General features: G+C 38.1%; 1 protein-coding gene across 1 annotated transcript in view; it reads left to right on the top strand.

The window, feature by feature from the left end:
- Positions 1-1494: 1494 nt before the first annotated feature.
- The window catches only part of LRRC63 (leucine rich repeat containing 63), a gene marked incomplete at both ends in the record, with an annotated part of 44433 nt that continues 25212 nt past the window's right edge, over positions 1495-20715 (top strand). Inside the window, 3 exons of the mRNA XM_082859793.1 lie at positions 1495-1629; positions 3291-3537; positions 15447-15607. Of these exons, the coding sequence (XP_082715919.1) occupies positions 1495-1629; positions 3291-3537; positions 15447-15607 (543 nt within the window). The remainder of the gene's footprint in view (positions 1630-3290; positions 3538-15446; positions 15608-20715) is intronic.

The following is a 20715-nucleotide window of genomic DNA, read 5'->3' as shown; positions in this document are numbered from 1 at the left end:
CAGAGCTATCAAGTAGCGGCCAGGGATTTGAACCCAGCCGAGCTGAGCTATGCTGCCTTGGATTGACATATGATGCAGGTAATAGAATTTTCAGTTAACGTGAGAACTGTGGAGTAAGATAAAACATAAAATCAACACTTAGACCAGTGCCTTCCACGTGGTAAGTAACCACCATTGACATTTCATCACTCACAGCATGAAAGGCAATGTTGCTTAGTCAACCTAACATTAAGGAAACAAGTATTATCTACCCTTTTTTGGTGAAGGTCACAATCATACAATATACACAGATATCTAGTATCAGCTGGGCGCAGACAGTCTAAAACAATCACTGAAACTAAGGAAATACAGAACTGTTCCTAAGTGTTCGGGGTACTGTGAATACATAACAGTATTCTATCCAAGCAACATAATAAAAAAATGTTAAAAACATTAAAAAATCTCAAGTAGTCATAATTATAAAGACTGAAAAGATTTAAATTTTCATTTTAATGTCTAAAATTATAAAGCCTCAAATGAATCATTACATGTTGTTTTAATAAAGTTTAAAGTTTAGCACCTAGCAAAGAGCCTTACACACAGGTTCCAATAAATCATTCTGGAATGAATGGCTGAATTCATGAATATGCTTTTATAACAGATAGACGTTGTTCTTTCACTATGTCTGGGAATTTTTCTTAATTCTATGATGCAGGTTGCATGACCTTTCCTTATTAATAATGATTTTTCTGAAAAAAATCCCAGGACTATCATCATGAAAGACAAAAAGGAAAAACTAAATAACCCGCCCCTAAATAATTAAGAACAGAAACGAAGTTTTTGCCTTTGCAATGAGATAGGAGAGGTAAAAAGAAAAGCAGCTTCTTCAAAATATCTTTATTAACATTTAAGAAAATATAAAATTGTTCTCTATGCAGCAGCATGAAAACACATGAAACAAAAGTATACATTTAAGCCACTGTGACTAGTGAAGAGTAAAGACATTTCTCAGTATATATATAAGAAAACAGGTAAACTCAGATCAAGAAAATACCTCTTTCTCAAAAGCTTTTTGTGCCTTGGTTTACCCTGGGGACTCAACAGTTTATTCAATGTACTCTCAAAAATAACTGTTTTTTTTAAAGAACTTCTAAAAAACTAATATGAGCACAAAAATACAGATCACTGCAGTTATTTCCATAAAGTAGAATGCTAAATTAAATCTACACTGACCAAACTATTTTGTAAACCTCCATCCTGTTTAAAAGGAAAACAAACAAATAGAGCGGTATATAGAAAATAGTTTTTCTATATATAGAAGATTTCCAGCAACAGTTTCTACACCATTCCAACAGAGCTGTGTCCTTTCACCAATAGCAAATCTGAGATTCCCCAAGTACTCCCCATTCGCGAGGAAAATCAATAGCATTACCTGCAGGGTGCGTAGGGTTGCTTGTGCATAAGGCTTTTATCTCATTTTAGCAACATTAAAAAAAAAACAAAAAAACCCGCAGAATGTATACAACCTTGGCGCTCACCATTACTGTGGCCTCCTTAATACAGTCTGCTAAAAGTGCTGCGGTTCAGTTTGACAAGCTTCATCACACAGCTAATGCGACAAACAAAAAGGATGACTGTACTGTACATCAGGTGAAGGAGACCCTTAAAATCAGAGGGAGTTGTATTATTTAAAGAGACATGACTATTTTTTAAAAAAAAAAGGAGATAGAGGTAGCAATGTTTCCCCCCAAAATTTAAAAATTAATAAATTAAATAAAAATAGTAGAAGAATCCAAATTGAATGTGATGTGTACTTTCTAAATCCGGCCTGCACTTGTACATCATTTCCATAGATGAAGCACGTAATCTGTGTTAGAAAAACTGATATATGCATATGAAACACACCAAGCCATGAATTGAATTTTCATAATCACGATCTCATTTACCTAAATGTTTGGTGCTAAGTAACAGAAATAGTAAGTAGTGGAAGACAAAACATTCACACCTAAGGAGGTTACATATTAAACAGCCTTAGTTTCTGCCTGCTATTTGCTAGAAGAAATCTGCAGGGAATGAAGCCTGATGCCTGATTCCATGTGTGACAAAGCATTTAAAAAAAAACTATTGATAAGTGCATCGCTTTGATTTTGACTATGCAATACTAAGTACAAATTTTAAAGGCCAAGCATTGGTCAGTAAAACTGAATCCCAGTAGTTCTCACGGTTCAAGCAAATTTTAAGAGGATAGGAACCTGACTCAATTTATCTATTGGAACATAAATATTTTTCATGGTTAAAAATATAAACATTTTTCACACTTACAAAATATGCACAACAAATATTACTTGAGACAAAACCTAGCGAACAGATCTGCCTATTGTCAAGTTTCTTAGCTTTCTGAGAAGCTAATTAATCTATGCAGTCGATTAAGAGTGGAATAAATTCATAGTGTTGAGCAGCAGCTTAATTGGGACATAGTTATCTTACAAGGAAAAGAAACTACATACAAAGGAAAACAAGGTGCAGAATATTTCCCAGAGTCTGATGAAATACTTTTTTACTTTTCCACTTTTTTCACTGACTGTTTAAAAATATATGCTTGCTCCTAAGGAGAAAAAGGAAGACTTGGTTAGGGAGTAAATCTTGAAAGACCCCAAAGTTACAAAGATTTACACACAAGTCTCATCTTCCAACAACTGTACTAAAGTTCCTACACTTGTACTTACAAAATAAAGCAAAACAAAACAAAACACAAGACTGGAAGGTAGCTCCATCTACTTCACTTTCTGAGCTGGGATTTACACACCTACCTAATGAGTTTTCTCTCTCGCACTTTTTCCATCAAATCTCCAGAGAAACACATGCGCATACATGCAAACACACACGATGTATCGATCACTGTACGTACAGGTTCATCAACAACGTGACACAGGACACAAGTCACAACACGATAGTCAGAACAAATAACTAGGACAGTGAGAAATGGGTTTCTTTTAAAGCTTTCTTGGATCCTTAATGCCCCTATGCCTACACATTTCCTATTCATCCAGGCACTTTAAAGGATCAGAAAGACAAAACAGGTTGCATTAAAGGAAGAGAAACAAAACAGAATGTTCGCTATTCGGGGGCCCTGTAAAATCAGCCCCGGGACCCGGCTGCGCAGAAGTGCAGCATGAAAGAATGCCAGCCTGGACCCCAGACACCCGAGTTAAGCACCTTGCAAGCGAGGAAAGTAAATACATAATAGTGGTCATTGTCATTAAGAATAAAAACAGTAATAACGATTGTCACCACGGGGTTCCGTACAGCAGGTGCACGTGGAGCGGGCTTCTCCTGCAGCCCGGCACAGCGGCTGGGCAAAGCGAACGGCCTCGGCGCGCGCCGCCCGCTGGGGCGGGACCCGCTGCGCAGTGCTCCGCAGGCGGGTGCGCTCCCCGCCCGGCCCCGCCCGGCCCCGCCCTCCCCTCTGCGCCTGCGCATCCGGCGGCCGGGACGCTTTTATCGGCTTCCAGTTGCTAGGGCCTGTCTCCTTGGCCTCGGGTCGCACCTGGCGGTTGGGTGAGGGTGGCCTGAGTGCTTTCTTTCCGGACAGCATATACCGCGGGAAGACCTGCGACCTCACTTGCCCTTAACCTGCCTACATTCCCAGGAAGAGGAGATAAAAAAAGGAAAAGCTGATTGTTTTGAGAAGCAGCTGATTGCCCTAAAGGAGAGCGTACAAGTCCAACGTTTCCAAGCATCTCTTCCAATAATAAGAACGGAAAATTACAGGCATCAAGTGGGACGTACTACCAGGAAGCATACCTTGAGTGCTTGTGTGCAAGTCATCCTGGGGGGATAAAGCGGCCCATTTGTGCAGCTCCAGAGCGTACCCGCCTAGACTGTCAACGGAATAGTGATGTCCCAGGCACTTTGATATTGTCGCGACTAAGCACACATATTTGGTTCTATCTTCTGGCGTCATTTCTCAAACAGTACTAATTGGGACCGCGATCCTGGAAAATCTCATTATATTGAAGACCATTTTATTTTTGGGTTAAATAGTTATGGCCCAAGTGTAGTGGTTGAAATTTAAAATAAGTCATTATTACAGAAAGGAAACAACTTATTTGTGAAGAGTTAGGTATTGTGGGTCTTCAGAGGCCATGGAAGGTCTTCCTCACCTTTTTGACCAACAACTCTTTCCAAATTTATAAATTGATAATATTTTGGAGGTAGAAAAAAGATGAGTGTCAGTTCTACTGTTCTGGAAAATCAGTATTTACTAGCTGAAATAACACTGACTGAACTTTTTGCTAACGTGAAATTTTAGAATGATCCTGATAGGTAATAGTATATGTATTTTTAAATTCTGTATTAATTATAAACCTAAATTTTATTTAGATTCTTTCTAGAAGTTTTAAGAAATTATTTTCTTCCCCTCTTTTCCTTTTATAGGAATTCTGCTTGGACCCAGTATAGTATTAGTGCAGAACAAGTTTCATTAGGATGTAATCTGCATTCGAATGAATTATTTTTCAGCAACAATTCAAACACATTCAAAAACTTTTCAATTCTCAATAGCTGTGAAAAACAGTGCTTATTAGTAAAATGCAAAACCATCCGCAACTTCTTAGAAGACCCTTACCTCCAAATCTCCCTAAGCTGTCTTTATGTCAGAAGAAAGCCCGTGCAGGTATGTGCATTACTCAGATGTTTAACTTTATTTTTTACAGAAGTCTCTCAACCTGCACAGCTCAGAATCACAATAAGGACATTCACTAATAACCAGCAACTTAACAAATGTTTGTTGTAAGATGGTAACATCCAATTCATTTCTACAAGTACAGTTTATCCTCATCATTTGTGGGTTCTGTAGGAGTGAATTTACCTAACTGCTAGAATCTATTTGTAACTCCTGAATCAGTACACTGTACTATATTTTGTCTTTTTAGCTCCAAAATATACCATGAAGAACACTTTGGAGCAGTATATAGAGCTCTTTCTCAGTCCTTTTATAATAGTGAAACTGTGCAGGAGGCGGGTATATATGATAATTCTCGGACACATGCAGGGCATTGAAAACACACATGTTCCCAGCTGAGGTCAAAGAAAGATATGGCTGTGCCTTCTTGTTTTAGCTCTCATATTACAAATAACTGCCCTTTTCCTGGTCTAGTTAGTGCCATGCTTTCTGAATTCTGTACTTTCTGTTGGTGATTTAACAGTCTAACATAGCCCCTAAGTATAGTACAAGAAGGCTGTGATGTGCCTTATGGAGAAAATATATGCCTTAGAGAAGCTACCTTCAGGCCTGAGTTACAGCGTTGTTGGCTGAGAGTTCAGTGTTAATGAATGAACGATCTATATTAAATAAAGTGTCTTGAAATAGAAGCACATATAAAACAAGGTTATGTATTGATTGGCTGCTGATAATGTTGAGACCAGAGGCTTGGAGGAACCTAACCCCGTATCTTCCCAAGAAGTAATGGCTCAGTGTTGGATAACTCAGTGCTCACTGAGACTACAGAACAGAACTGCCACAAATCATGAGAACAGAGTGTACTTATAAGCACAGTGCTAAGAACTGGAGATATAATAGTGAGCAAAACCAAGTCTGCCACTCCTCTTTCTTAGTTACCCTCTGGTGGGATCCAATGATCATACAACTAAATGTAAAATTATCCGTGATAAGTGCTGTGAAGTAAAGATGAGCCACTTTTATGATTATAACTTTATATAATACCCTTAATCCTCTATTTCTGTATATGGTATTTATTAACTCCTTACTTATAAGCAATGGTAAAATTAGCATATTTCCTCTTCTTTCCCCTTTTCAGTCTCCTCTACCCCCTGATTTTAGTTGATTATATTATTTTAGTGTCGGCATTTATACTGTTAAAACGTGCCTAGTCTAACTTGATTTACAATGCTAAATCATTACCTTTTGATCCATGGCTATTAAAGATGTGTCAATCAACATACCTATGTTACATCCAATTTCCTCTCTCACTTTCCCTACCAACTTTTGTTATATCATTTCTACATTTCTATAATGGTCTACATTTCTGCATTTACAATCTGTTCTGTAATAATAATACCCACAGTTATGTAGATATACTGCTCACTACTAGTTCTTTGGTTGTAGTTTTTCCGTTTATCTTTTGGTTGAAGTTTATCCTCTAGTACAGAGTTTCTCACTCTTGCTATTTGGGGCTGGATAATTTTTTTGTGGGGGGGGCTTTCCTGCTTTTGACAACATGGAGATTCAACGACCTTAACTATTAGTAATCCTGTGTCTCCAAAGGTTCTGGGCAGAGTGCTTTGCATATAGTAGATGTTCAAAATACTCGAATAAATGAATGAATACTTAAAATGACTGAAATACAATTTATAAAAATGAATATTCAAACACTGAAGTAAAAACCTGAAATAAATACCTGCAGTTTGCATACAATGCTAAACGCTGTAGGGAATGAATGACACGATTGATCTGGTCCCTGCCTTTCAGGACCTTTCAAGAACTTTAGTTAAACTCTAAAGATGAGATTCACATACAGTAAGTACCTTAAATAATAATACAAAGAGCATAGAATTTATGCCCAATTAATGGTACAGACAGTAGTACTTCATAAATGTGAGAAACCCTGGGGCAGGAATGGGGTGTGAACTAAGACTTGAGGAATTAGTGAAAGTGAAATGAAATATGTTTAATTATAGAGGAGACCCATGTAGTTTTTGATGGCAGAGGAGTCTATTGGAAAAGTGGAATTTTAACGTACTAGAAGAAAAAGAAAAGAAATCATGGGGATGGGGAAATGTATCAAAAAATAGGGAAGTCTATGGGCTTCCCTGGTGGCGCAGTGGTTGAGAGTCCGCCTGCCGATGCAGGGGACACGGGTTCGTGCCCCGGTCCGGGAAGATCCCACATGCCACGGAGCGGCTGGGCCCGTGAGCCATGGCCGCTGAGCCTGCGCGTCTGGAGCCTGTGCTCTGCAACGGGAGAGACCACAACGGTGAGAGGCCCGCGTACCGCAAAAATAAATAAATAAAAATTTAAAAAATAGGGAAGTCTAAATTGAGAAGACAGATATCTTCATTGGGCAGATTTCCCTAAGCACCTCTTCTCTCTGCACCCAGTCAGAGTGCTTACCTTTATGGTCCCAGAGTATCCCCTATCTACCCCCTTACTGAGCTCTTATTCTCTAGTGTAACTGTTTACCTGCCTAGTTTCTATATTAAATCATGAGATCTTTGATGGTAGTAAGGTTTGTGCTGTGTGATTGTCCCCTCAGCACTATGTGTACAGCTAGCACATGGGAGGTGTTAAATGTTTGTTTAATTAAGTAATGAGAACAGTAAGTATGGGTTGTGTTAATCAAGAAGGATGGATTGTATAAGGTTTAAGGTAGACTTTGGCAAAGGAAAATGATTTAAATTGGTTGGTAAGAGAAAGTATTCCACACCGTGTGAGCAACAAAAGAAACTCAGGTCTACCTAAAAAAAGAAGAGTGTCAGAGAAGGATAAGTGATCTCACTTGATCTTATAGGTAAGTCTCTGTTCTAAGCAAGAATAGCAACTATGTACTGGGTGATTATAGCACAAGGATAAATGGAACGAATGACGGCGGTGTTATAAGGAATGGAGAGAAGAATTGGGACTATTCTGTTAAAAGATACTTGCCATACCCATTAGGCGGTGTAGTGTTTATTGAAAGTAGACTTAGATTCGCTGTAAATGTATATTGCAAACTCTAGGGCAACCACTTTTTAAAAAATTGTATAAGTAAAATTGATATGCTAAGAAAGGAATGAAACTGAAGGAGAGAAACTGACTCATAAAATTCTCACCTAAAACCAGAAAAGACAGAAAAAGAATGGAAGATTTCAAAAAGACAAAGAAGTAAAACAACTGCGATGAATAGAAAACTTTACAAATGTGGTGGATGTTAAGCCAATGATGTCAGTAATTCGTTAAAACGTGAATGGTCTAAGTGTACCACTTAAATGATAGAAACTGTCAGAGTAGATAAAAGACAAGAGCTAATTATATACTGTCTGCAAGAAACTTCCTTTAAATATAAAAACACAGATAGATGAAATGTAAAGGGATAGAGAAAGATACATCATACTAACACTAATCAAAAGAAAGCTGGAAGTGTATATGTGTCAATGCTACTCTCTCACTTTGTCCCCGCTTCCCATCCCCCGCCCTCCACCCCTGCCACAGTGTCCTCAAGTCCATTCTCTATGTCTGCGTCTTTATTCCTGTCCCGCCCTTAGGTTCATCAGAACCATTTTTGTTTTTAGATTCCATATATATGTGTTAATATACAGTAATATCTTTTTCTGACTTCTTCACTCTATATGACAGACTCAAGGTCCATCCACCTCACTACAAATAACTCAATTTCATTTCTTTTTATGGCTGAGTAATGGTCCATTGTACATATGTGCCACATCTTCTTTATCCATTCATCTGTTGATGGACACTTAGGTTGCTTCCATGTCCTGGCTATTGTACATAGTGCTACAGTGAACGTTGTGGTACATGATTCTTTTTGAATTATGGTTTTCTCAGGGTATATGCCCAGTAGTGGGATTGCTGGGTCACATGGTAGTTCTATTTTTAGTTTTTTAAGGAACCTCCATACTGTTCTCCATAGTGTCCGTATCAATTTACATTCCCACCAACAATGCAAGAGGGTTCCCTTTTCTCCACACTCTCTCCAGCATTTATTGTTTGTAGATTTTTTGATGGTGGCCATTCTGACCGGTGTGAGGTGATACCTCATTGTAGTTTTGATTTGCATTTCTCTAATGATTAGTGACGATGAGCATCCTCTCATGTGTTTGTTGGCAATCTGTAAAATAGATAGCTAGTGGGAAGCAGCTGCATAGCACAGGGAGATCAGCTCGGTGCTTTGTGACCTAGACAGGTGGGATAGGGAGGGTGGGAGGGAGACACAAGAGGGAGGGGATATGGCGATATACGTATATGTATAGCTGATTCACTTTGTTATACAGCAGAAACTAACACAACATTGTAAAACAATTATACTCCAATAAAGATGTAAAAAAAAAGAAAAAAAAGCTGGAGTAGCTATGTTCATCGGCTTGTTTTCTTATTGTTGAGTTGAAGAGCTCTTTATTTTGGATGCAATTCCTCTTTCAGATGAGTGTTTTGCAAATATTTTCTCTCAGTGCATGGCTTGTCTTTTTATTCTTTTAAGAATGTCTTTCACAGAGTAGAAGTTTTTAATTTTAGTGAAGTCTAACTTAACCATGTTTTCTTTCATGGATTGTTGTTTTGGTGTCATATCTAAAAAGTCATTCTGAATAGCACAGGGAACTCTATTCAATACTCTGTAATGACCTATATGGGAAAATAATCTAAAAAAAAAAGGAGTGGATAGATGTGTATGTATAACTGACTCACTTTGCTGCACAGCAGAAACTAACACAACATTGTAAAGCAACTATACTCCAATAAAAAAATACATTAAGAATAAAAGTCACTGCCACACCTAACATCACCTAGATTTTGCTCATGTTATGTTTTGTTTTAATATGAGAGAGAGAGAAAGGAAAGTTGAACATGGTGGTGTAACCATTTTATGGAACGAGCTAGCTTTGATAAGTTCCATATAAGCAGGAAGCAAACATTATCCTTCTCCTACTACTGCCCTTTAAACTCACACGGCACACATCTCTCTACCGAGGCTTTTCTAGTCACTTTCATCTATTAGCCTTGTCTCATTTTTAGATATTAAGTCCAATCTAAATCAATACTTTCATCTAGCATGTAATTAAACCTTGCCCTTTCTCCCAGCTCAGACTAGGTCTGCTAATTTTTAGACAAGCCAAGGGAAACAGGGGCATGATAAATGCTTCCATCTTGTTCTTTTACTTCTCTTCCCCAACTCATAGTTTCTGGTATCTTCATAGGTGTGGCTAGGAGTGGGAAAGAGTTAAGGAGTTAAGAGTGAAGGTGAGAATCCGTCATCAGTCTCTGTACCCCCCTGAAATGCCGGAAGGTAGAGGTCAAGTAGATTCAAGGATTCTCTTGCCTTACACAAGTTGCGACACAGCAATGGGAGGGCCAATACATTTCTGTTACTCTGTAGGTATAAGGGGGTTGGGGGAACCATGGCAGGGAATGATGAGATGTTATCTTCTCCTTGTGGCATACACTCCTGTGCTCTGTAGATGGTTCTCTGAGAATCCCCCTCACTTGGTTTGAGGTCGGGGTAAATCCTCCTCTACCCACCACAAGGAGGGGAAGATCGGAGAAACACATAGCTCGCCAATAGCTCAATTCAGAAGAAATCCTCTCTGCGAATGCAGATCAACCTCTAGCCATCTCTCATATACAGACAACAGGTGAGACTTGGGCTTGTTTTGGCCATCTCTTTGCAAGTCTTGCCTTAATGAATCTCTTATCTTCTCATCAGAATGCTGAGGTCCTCATCATTTATTGTACTCAACTGAGATGATGGACAAAAATGTTATTTAACGTTCTGTCACAGAAGAAAGAGAAAGCACGATTTGATATAGTGAGGTCCCTAAGAATGCAGGCACAGTGCATTTTCTGGACCTAAGAGAGATAAGAATACTTCTGGTTGTAACCTGAGTGAACTCGTGGTACCCTGTAGCCAGTACCAGCATGTTATCATGTTCCAAAGCCATCTTGGTCTGATATCTGGCTTTGAAAAGAAATGTAAATCTTTGCTCAAAGAAGTTTCAAATAATAATGATAAATAGCGAAACTTCACTGAGTCATTTTTACCTCTCCATATTGCCAGAGTTTTCTGTGGCAACTGCTCAAAAATCTCCCTTTATGTCCTACTCTTCTTCATCCATTCTGTTCTTCCAGGAGTAGCCCCCTACTCTTTCTAAATCTAGTATAATTTAGCCTTCCTGATTCTCCAATTGTTCATGCAAACTTTATCCCAGTAAGGTAAGCAGAAGTCCTGATAGCTGAGTGAGTGTATACAGAAACGTTTTTATAAGGTGAGAGAGGGTGAGTGGATAAAGAAAAGCTATGAATGCTGAGACGTTAATAGTTCTGCCCCTGACACCTTGATAAACATAATCTAATTCTGCCTTATTTTTTTTTTCTGGTTTAGGAAAGACTGGTGAAACTAAGCTACCACGTGTACGGTTCATTCCAGATAAAACCGCTTCATTTGAAAGAGATAAAACTAGTTTTCCTGATGTTCCAAGAGATCAGTCACAACCCCCTGTTAATATTCAAAATCTCTTTCTTGATCATCATGTACAAAAAAGAGTGACTACTATTTCAACAACCACAAAATCTTCTAAGCATGTCTATTGGCACATTCCAGAGACTGCTACTGGTTCCATATTTTTTCCCAAGTGTTGTTCAGCTTCAAGTCGAATTTTTGGGAAAGAAACAAGCAAGATGGAAAGTTCCAGAAAATCAGAAGAGCCATTAAAAATAACAAATATTTATGCTAACATTTTAAAAGAGATTCTGATTCTCTCCTCAGAGTTCTCCAAACTACCAAGTGCCCCTTCTTCAGTGCCCACTCCCAAACTCAAGGAAGTTCATTCTGACCAGTTTTTACAAATGAGCAGTACCTATACTTTTAAGCAGCCCCTGTTACGTTTAAGTGCAACAGTGCCAATCCCTGTACCGAGGACTATACCTGTTAAAGCTGAAAGTCAGCAGTCTGACCGTTTACAATGTCGTACGGTGACACTAAATATTAAAGATTTTCCAGGTTCCATTTTCACACCGACGCCAGTTTTACCAAGGAAACCTCTAAGACAGTCTGTGATAGGTAAATCCAGTCTGAACATGGTCTGTAATAATGGGGTCAAGTAGAGCAAAAGGGAGAGAAGGCATCCAAGCATATGGTGGTTCCCCCTTGGGTCTGCAGAATGGGATGGTGGGATCCCTTTTCACCTGTACATTTAATATATGGGGCAGAATGCAGTAGCAGAAATCCTGACCTTGCAGGTCTGCCAAGGGCAAACTGGGAACTCCACCCAGATGGTGGTGATGGGAACCAGATAAAGCAGTTCAAAGGATCAGAAAAGCTCACATAAAGGAGGAGTGTGAATGAACAGTCGTCTGTAAGGTGGTCTAGATGAACTCTAGAAGCAGAATGCCAGTGCTCATGGATGCCTTCATGGGCACTTTTCCATGGATAACCTCAATTCATTAAAAGATGAACAATTATAATGAAGTCATAATACCCTCAACATGAATTTTCACACGAATTTAAACATTATCCTATTTTAAATTTTTTTCCTAGAAAGTCATGTAACAGAACATGAACGTGTAGAAAGTGTCCCAAAGCAAAGCATGCTGAACGTATGTGAAGGTAAATGCTAGGTTTATATCATTCTTTTAAAAATTGTATATATGATTATCTCTCCATAAAAGTATTTGTGATTTTGTGTGTTTGTGTATATGTGTGTGATTCACACATATGTCCCACCTCATTTTCCATTCCTTAAGCTATTTACTCAGCAACTATTTTTAGAGTGTTGACTATAAACCCAACTTTGTACTGATGTTGGGAACATATAAGATGGAGTATTCTTAATCTGGATGGAGAAGATAGACATGCAATCATGACAGTTAACTGCTTGCCATGTGCCAGCACTGTTTTAAGTGCTTTGACCTTAGTTACCTAGCAGAAACAAATGAGAAATCATCTTTAGAGAAAGATTACATCATCCTACATCTCACACTATTTCTATAAACGATTTCACAAATACAGTGTATAGTAAACAATTCACAATTGTCAGGTACACAAAGAAAAACAAAATGAATGAAAACTAGCAGCAACAGTAAGCAGTAGAAACATACCCACAGGAGTTCCAGCTATTAGAATGATCAGATTCAGATTTTTAAATAACCTAATGACTTTTGGTTCTAGCCAAGATTGAGTAGCTTGTATTGGACAATCCCTCCCACCAAAATCAGTTATTAAAGCTGCCCACAAATATATAAAATAACCACTGAGGTTACTGGAGAGTAACCCTTGCAAGCATGACTTGAGTGGTTACCATCTTTGAAATAAGCTGAATTAGCTGTACATTTACCTTGGCTTTTTCTTGAGGGGATTTGCGGTGTTGGCGAACAGGGCACAGGTAGAAAGAAGGTGATAGTTTTACTGGATTGAAGAGATAGCAGTCAGACTTCAGAGTTGACAAGATAGCTGGGATAGAGGGGTAATATATCAGGGAGGAGAGAACGGAATTCAAATACCTGCATACAAACTCCCTTAAGAGTGTTGGCTGATTTCTAAGCTGGGCATGTACAGGACAATACGCTAAGAAACACAGCAGAAACCATCAGCTGAGATGCTAAGGAAGTGCGCCTAGATTTTGACAGTTGCACAGAAGGCAATTATTGGAGGTCAAGCTCTGCTGAAATGAAGGGGCCTTGGTAAACACACTGGGCTTTCAGTTGCAGACCCAGAAGACCTATGCCTTGGGAATAAGAATGATGCTCTAGGAGAAAGGACAAAACTAAAATAGGTTATCCCCTACAAAACTCAAAACCAATCCTTGATAAATCAAAGTGGTACTTCCTGCCTAGTCAAAGAAAACCTAACACTTATTAGAGACAGATAATATTATCCAGACCCTTTAAAATTTTCATTCACAATGTCCAGCATTAAACTTAAAAATCACAAGGCATCCTAAAAACAGGATAAAAGGTCTGGGAACCAGTAGAAAGAGGCAAAAGAAAGAGAACCACAGGATCAGGTATTGGGGTTTTCAAACAAGGATGTTAAAATAACTATGATTACTATGTTGAAGAAAATAAAAAGTTGAAGAATTTTATCAGAGAACTGGAATTTCTGCTTTTAAAAATTAGAGTCATATAAAATTTTAGAACAGAAAAAGTAATATAACAAATTAACGATTCACAGATGTGTTTAGTAGGAGATTATACACAGAAGAACACTCCAGACATAAAACTTTCTCTTTTTTCCCCAGTTGTATTGAGATACAATTCACATGCAACTCTGTATAAAGTTAAGGTATACAATATAATGATTTGATACATGAATATACAGTATGGTGAAATGATTACCACAATAAATTCAGTTAATACCCATCACCTGACAACTTTTTCTTGCTACAAGAAATTTTAGGCTTCACTCTCTCAGAAACTTTCAAATATACACTGTAGTATCATTAACTACAGCAGCCATAAGACTTTCTGAGCACACTACCCTTCCAGCAGTTCCCTATCCCTGTCTGTGACATAAATTAACCACTGGGTCTCCTCCACATCATAGGCCTAAACCAGTCATGTTACCATTTCTGACTTAGGGAGTTTATTCCACTCTGGTGTTTCCCTCTTTGAAAAGTTCCCAGGGAAGTTTAAGCATCCTGAGATCCTTCAGAGATCTTTCAGGGAATTTCTAACCACCTCTGCATCTCCATCTCCCTCCTTTTCACTCAAAAATCAACTGCTTGAGCTTAGCCCATAAGTGTGGGTGGGCAGGAAGCAGGCCACAGACTTAATTCTTAACTCATTCTCCATTCCTCTTGCTCCATTCCCTCCCAAAAGACAAGGAATCGCCATATCACATCATACATCTTTCTTCATTCTGTGGTTAACTTTCATATCGATTGACCTGAAATGGGCACAAAGGCCTGTTTTAGAAATTAACAACTGAACATTGTTTTCTTTGGTCTAGGATGCCTCGTTTCTTCTCATTGAAGCAATGGTATAAGAATTATTGAGATGATAAAATATGTTGCAGCAAGTAATACAGCAAGAATGGCTGGGAGTGTAAAATATATTTCAAAATATTTTCCTGCCACACCTGGGTGTGTGCTTGAACATGCCATTTTTGACAAAAGGGGAAACCCACAAGGGTTGTGATAAAGTAAATGTAGGTGGTCGCTGTTTGGCTACTCCTGAGTTGTCTGCTTCCCCCCACCCCTTTCTTGTGTGAGGTCTTTAAACTGAGGGAAGAGCTTAGTTACATAGGGTATTTGAATCATGCATCAATGCGATATTAAAGCAAAAAGCAAGATTTCTCCTTGGGATATGATCTCTATCTGATATATGCTTATATGATGTCCTTTATTCATTTTGTGAAGAAAGAAGTTGTTTATGTAATTCATCATAAAATAAGATGTTTTTACATATAGCACAAGACTCAGACTGATGGAATCTAAATTATTGAGGTAGAAATCTATGAGCTTATGGTTTTCTTTTGGGAAGAAAAGTTTGCTATCTAATATTAGTCTGCTATCTAATATTAAAATGTTTGGCCAACAGAACCAACTGAGGTTGGGTGGATGGAGGTTATAGGGAATCTCCAACATGAGGTTGGGTGGGTGAAAGTTATGGGGAAATCTCTTCCAAAGGAGGCATCCAGGTAACCTATTTATGATGACTTACTGTTATCATAACATGAATACCTTTTAACTTTCACTCTAAGTGATGACACATTTACGTTTCCTGTCTTGTTTTGTTTATTTAGGTAGCATTAAATCTAGAAAAATCGAAACCTCAGTGTCACATATCGTACATTGTGAAGGTTTTAAGGCTGTTGTGGCAACACGCTATGGAACAGTAACAGCCATGACCAAGATGGCCATAGTAACCTGTCAAATTCATGGAAGAAATGCACTTAATCTTAAGGTATACTACGTCTTCTCAATGGCAACTTCCTGTTGTATTATCGGTCATTTTTGTTTTAGGTTTCCTAACTTAGGTTATTCTCCATGGTATTGAAGGAACAACATAAAGTGGTGGTGGTTGAGGGAGTAATGGAGTTGTATAGTAACAAAACTTTTGTGTGCTGTTGAAGTTAACTTGGTATCAATCCAAACTAGATGTTTTAAATTTAGGATGCTGATCGTAATCTTCATGGTAACCACTCCTAAGAAACTATCTTAAAAATGTACACAAAAGGGAATGAGAAAGGAATCAACATGACAGATTACAAAAAATTAATTAAACACCAAGGAGGCAGTAATGTAGTAAACGTGGAATAACAAGAACAAAAATTCCAGAAAAGGCAAAACTATGGTGACAGTAAATATATCAGTGGTTGTAAGGGATTTTGGAGGGAGGGAGGGAAGGATGAATAGGAGGAACACAGGGGATTTTTAGGGCAGTGAAATTATTCTGTATGATACTGTCATAATGGATACACATTTCATTATACATCTGTCAAGACCCATTGAATATACAACAAAAGGTCTGAACTCTAACATAATTTACAGATTTATGTTGATAATGATGTGCTAATGTTAGTCCACTGATTGTGACAAATATACTGGTGTGTGAGATGTTGATGTCGGGAGATGTACTGGATGTGTGTGGGGAAGGGGTATGTGGAAAAGAAAGATCTCAAATAAGTAACCTAACTTTGCACCTTAAGGAACTTGAACAAAAGAGCAAACTACACCCAAAATTAGCAGAAAGAAGGAAATAAAGATTAGAACAGAGATAAATGAAACAGAGGATAGAAAAGCAATAGAGAGAATCAATGAAACCAAAAGTTAGTTCTTTGAAAAGAATGACAAAGTTGACCTTTGGCTAGACTAAGAAAAAATAGAGAGAAGATCCAAATAAATAAAATCAGAAATGAAAATGGAAACATTTCTACTGGCTTCACAGAAGCAGAAAGGATTATAAGAGAATACTATGAACAACTGCATGCCTGCAAATTAAATATCCTAGATGAAATGAAACATTTTCTAGTAAAACATAAATTACCAAAACTGACTCAACAACAAATAGAAATTTGAGCAGACCTATAAAAAGTAAAGAGATTGAATAAATAATCAAAACCTCCCAACAAAGAACAGTGCAGGTCCAGATAGCTTTATGGGTGAATTCTGCTAATCATTTAAAGAAAAAGGAACATATATACTTCTCTAAATCTTCCAGAAAATAAAAGAGGAAGGAACACCACCCAATTCCACTGTTGTGCTGGTGGAGGGGGCGGGAATCCCACATCACCCAACAGTTCTTGGACACCAGCTGGGTGTCCTACAATTCAACTCAATTCTGACACTATCTACCCAGAGATAACATCAGATTCCACACGTAAAGTGCTCAGTCCCATAAGACTGCTCTACACTTCAGACGCCAATCACAAGCCCAGGTGGTTACCTGTGATTCTGACCAACCACCTACAGACTGGAGGTTCCAAGGACCCCCTCCAACTCAGGATGCCAATCACAAGTTGTTACCTATAGTTCTGATTGACTGGCTATAAATCAGAAATTCCCACGACCCCTCCTGATTAATTCGCTAGAGTGGCTCACAGAACTCAGGAAAGCTATTTACTTACTTGATTACTGGTTTATTACAAAGGATATTAAGGGATGTGAATCAACAGTTATATGAAGAAAAACATAGGACATGGTATGAGGAAAGGGTGTGGAGACCCTACACCCTCTCCAGGTGCTACTCTCCCCAAATCTCCACGTGTTCACAGACCTGGAAGCTCTCCAAATCCTGTCCTTCTGGTTTTTCTGGAGATTTCATTAATAGTATAATTGATTAAATCATTGGCCACCGCTGATTGAGCTCAGTCTTCAATCCTTTTCCCTCTTCAGAGGTGAGGGGACTGAAAGTTCCAACCTTCTAAATCACATGGTTGGTTCTTCTGACACCCAGCCCCTTTCAAAAGTCACCTCACCAACATAAATCCAGTTGTTGTGGAAAGGTGTTTGTTATGAATAACAAGACACCCATTTCGCCTTTATGGTTCTGAAGCAATTTCAGGAGCTGAAGATAAGAGAATAAGTATTATGACAAAAGATGCTCCCATTGCTCTTATTGTTCAGGAAATTCCAAGGGTTTTGGGAGCTGGTAGCGAGGAACCATGGATAAAGTTCAACTATATATGAGAAATATATTTTGGTCATTCAGATGACCAAATACATTTTTTAACAAGTAAAAATATCAACAACATATAACACATTTTATGCTATCAGTATAACCCAGATATCAAGGGAAGATAAAGACACCACAAGAAAACTACAGATCAATATCCTTTGTTAATTAATTAATAAAATTGCTAAATCCATGATAGGATTAAGAAAAAAAGAAACACTAAATACCAAATTCAAAATTTAAAAAGGGGAAATCACCACATTTCCTACAGACATTAAAATAGAAAATAATGAAATAATAAGAACAACATTTTCCCAATAAATGCAACAACTGTGATGAAATGGAAAAATTTTTTGAAAAACACAACTTGCTGAAACAGACACAACAAGGACTAGAACATCAGAAAAGTCTTGCACCTGTAAAAACCTAATTGAAATTTTAATTAAGAGCCTTCACACAGAGAAAGCTCCAGGCACAAACAGGCTCACTGGTGATTCTATCAGACAATGAAGAAGGAAATAATATCAGTTTAGGCTAACTCCTTCAGAAATCAGAGGAGGAAGAACACTTGCTAACTCATTGTTTGATGCCTGTGTAACTCTCCTACTATCTCTTCAGATATTGCTCCCGTCTCATTCCTTTTGTCCTCTTCTTATCAGACTCCAGCTACATGTATCTTAGGCCTTTTCATCTTGTCCCATATATCCCTTACTCTCTTCCTGTATCCCTTTTACTTTCTGTGCTTTATTCTGAGCATTTTCTTCTTACCTAAATTCTGGTTCATTCATTCCCTTTTCAGCTTTGTGAAATCTGCTGTTAAACCCTTTATCAAGTCCTTAATTTTGGTTGGTTTCTTTTATAATCTAATTTCTTTGAACTTTAAATTCTTTATCTTATAATTTGATTTTTCGAGGCTATTAATCACAGTTAACTTTTTTTTTTTGTTTAACACATCTGACGTATCCAAAATATGGACCTTCCATGGGCCTATTTCTATGGTCTATCATTTCTCTTGATTTTTGTCCAAGTATCTTTTTGCACGTCTTTTTATTTTTGATTGCATGATAGATGTTGTGTAGAAATAATTTGAGGCCATAGATAATGTTATATTCTTCCAAAATTTTTTTATTGTTGCTTCTGACAGGCAAAGAGGCTAGGGGATGTTCATCTTAATCTAATCAAAATCAGCTGGTTTAATGCTGGACTTTAATTTTTGTAGAGATTTCCTGTTAAACTTCTTTCCTAAGGCTGTAGCCTTTTAGCCACCTCATACCAAGTCTGAAGTCCCTTCTCCTTGGGAAGCCCTGAATTCCAATTTTTGTCTCCCTAGCCCTGTGAGACTGGCTATAGTTCGCCACCACAGCTTTGGATTAGGCAAATGACTTTTGGAGAAAAATAGTGTTGAGTGCTGTGTTTAACACCCTGAGATTCCCTTCTTTCTGGAATTTTGGCTTCTTAAGACCTAGCTACTTTAGTCATTCTCCAAGTCTTTGTTGTGTTGTGTTTGTTTCCATTTTTGGTTTTAGTTGAAGGGCTGGTTTGAAACAAGGCTGTTGCCCATTAGTATAAGTGAAAAAATCAGATTATCTGGTTTTGAAGTGAATTACTTTATTTATTTATTTCTTTTTAAATAAATTTATTTATTTTTGGCTGCGTTGGGTCTTCACTGCTGCACACAGGCTTTCTCTAGTTGTGGCGAGCAGGGCCTACTCTTCATTGCAGTGCATGGGCTTCTCATTGTGGTGGCTTCTCTTGTTTCGGAACACAGGCTCTAGGCTCACGGGCTTCAGTAGTTGTGGTGCATGGGCTCAGTAGTTGTGGCTCGTGGGCTCTAGAGCGTAGGCTCAGTAGTTGTGGTGCATGGGCTTAGTTGCTCTGCGGCATGTGGGATCTTCCCGGTCCAGGGCTTGAACCTGTGTCCCCTGCACTGGCAGGTGGATTCTTAGCCACTGTGCCACCAGGGAAGTCCCAAAGTGAATTACTTTAAATCAGGGGTTGGCAAAGTTTTTCTGTAATGGGACAGATAAGTAAAATTTTAGACTTTGAAGTCTACATGGTCTCTGTCACAATTAATCAACTCTGTTGTGTAGTATAAGAACAGCCATATTACATTACAACACCCAAACTTAGAGTGTGGCTGTGTTCCAATAAAACTTTATTTATAGAAACAGGTGGCAGACTGTAGCTCACTGATTCCTGCTTTAAATCGAGGAAGAGTATATCTTCTAAAGAGTTAAATGGAGCTAGTCAAGAGAAATATCTACTTACACAGTCATCAATATTATTTTAAAAGAATATTTGACTCCAGAGTAGAATCCTGAGCTCTGTGGGGATGATATAAAAGAATTAAAAGTAATAACTTCTAATCTATCTCATGGACTTATTAAGGAAACAGATTTTACATGAATAGAATTTACACAAAAAAAATGTACTGATTAATTTAATACAGACTCAGTGCATCAATGCTTAAATGTTGCTAGAGCAATTCAAGAGCTTGAGAAAGCCTCCACTTTCTTGGTGTTGTTTAATTCTTCACATCCTTATCATGGTAACTGCAGCAAACAGGTTTTATGATGGGACGGTAAAAGAGAGATCCAGCATACCTATGCTGGGCAGACCTCATAGTATATCCACAGTGAAGGTTCCTGGGATTCAATGAGGCAATAAGAAGGTCCTGGATAGTCACTCATTCAGCCAATATTTATTAATAAGCCACTATGTACCCAGTGGTAAACTACGTATCTCATTATGTATCAGTGTGCAAAACAGAAAAAAAAAAAACCTATTTCATGGAGCTTATACTTTAGTGGGATAAGATCATACATACATACATTTATATATAGTCTGTCCTCTGGTGATAAGAGTTATGAAGAAAAATAAAGCAAGTGGAGGGGACA

The sequence above is a fragment of the Leucopleurus acutus genome, assembly GCF_964270905.1.
Source record: "Leucopleurus acutus genome assembly, chromosome: 18".
Lineage (NCBI taxonomy): Eukaryota > Metazoa > Chordata > Mammalia > Artiodactyla > Delphinidae > Leucopleurus > Leucopleurus acutus.
This window is presented reverse-complemented; position numbering and strand designations above follow the sequence as displayed.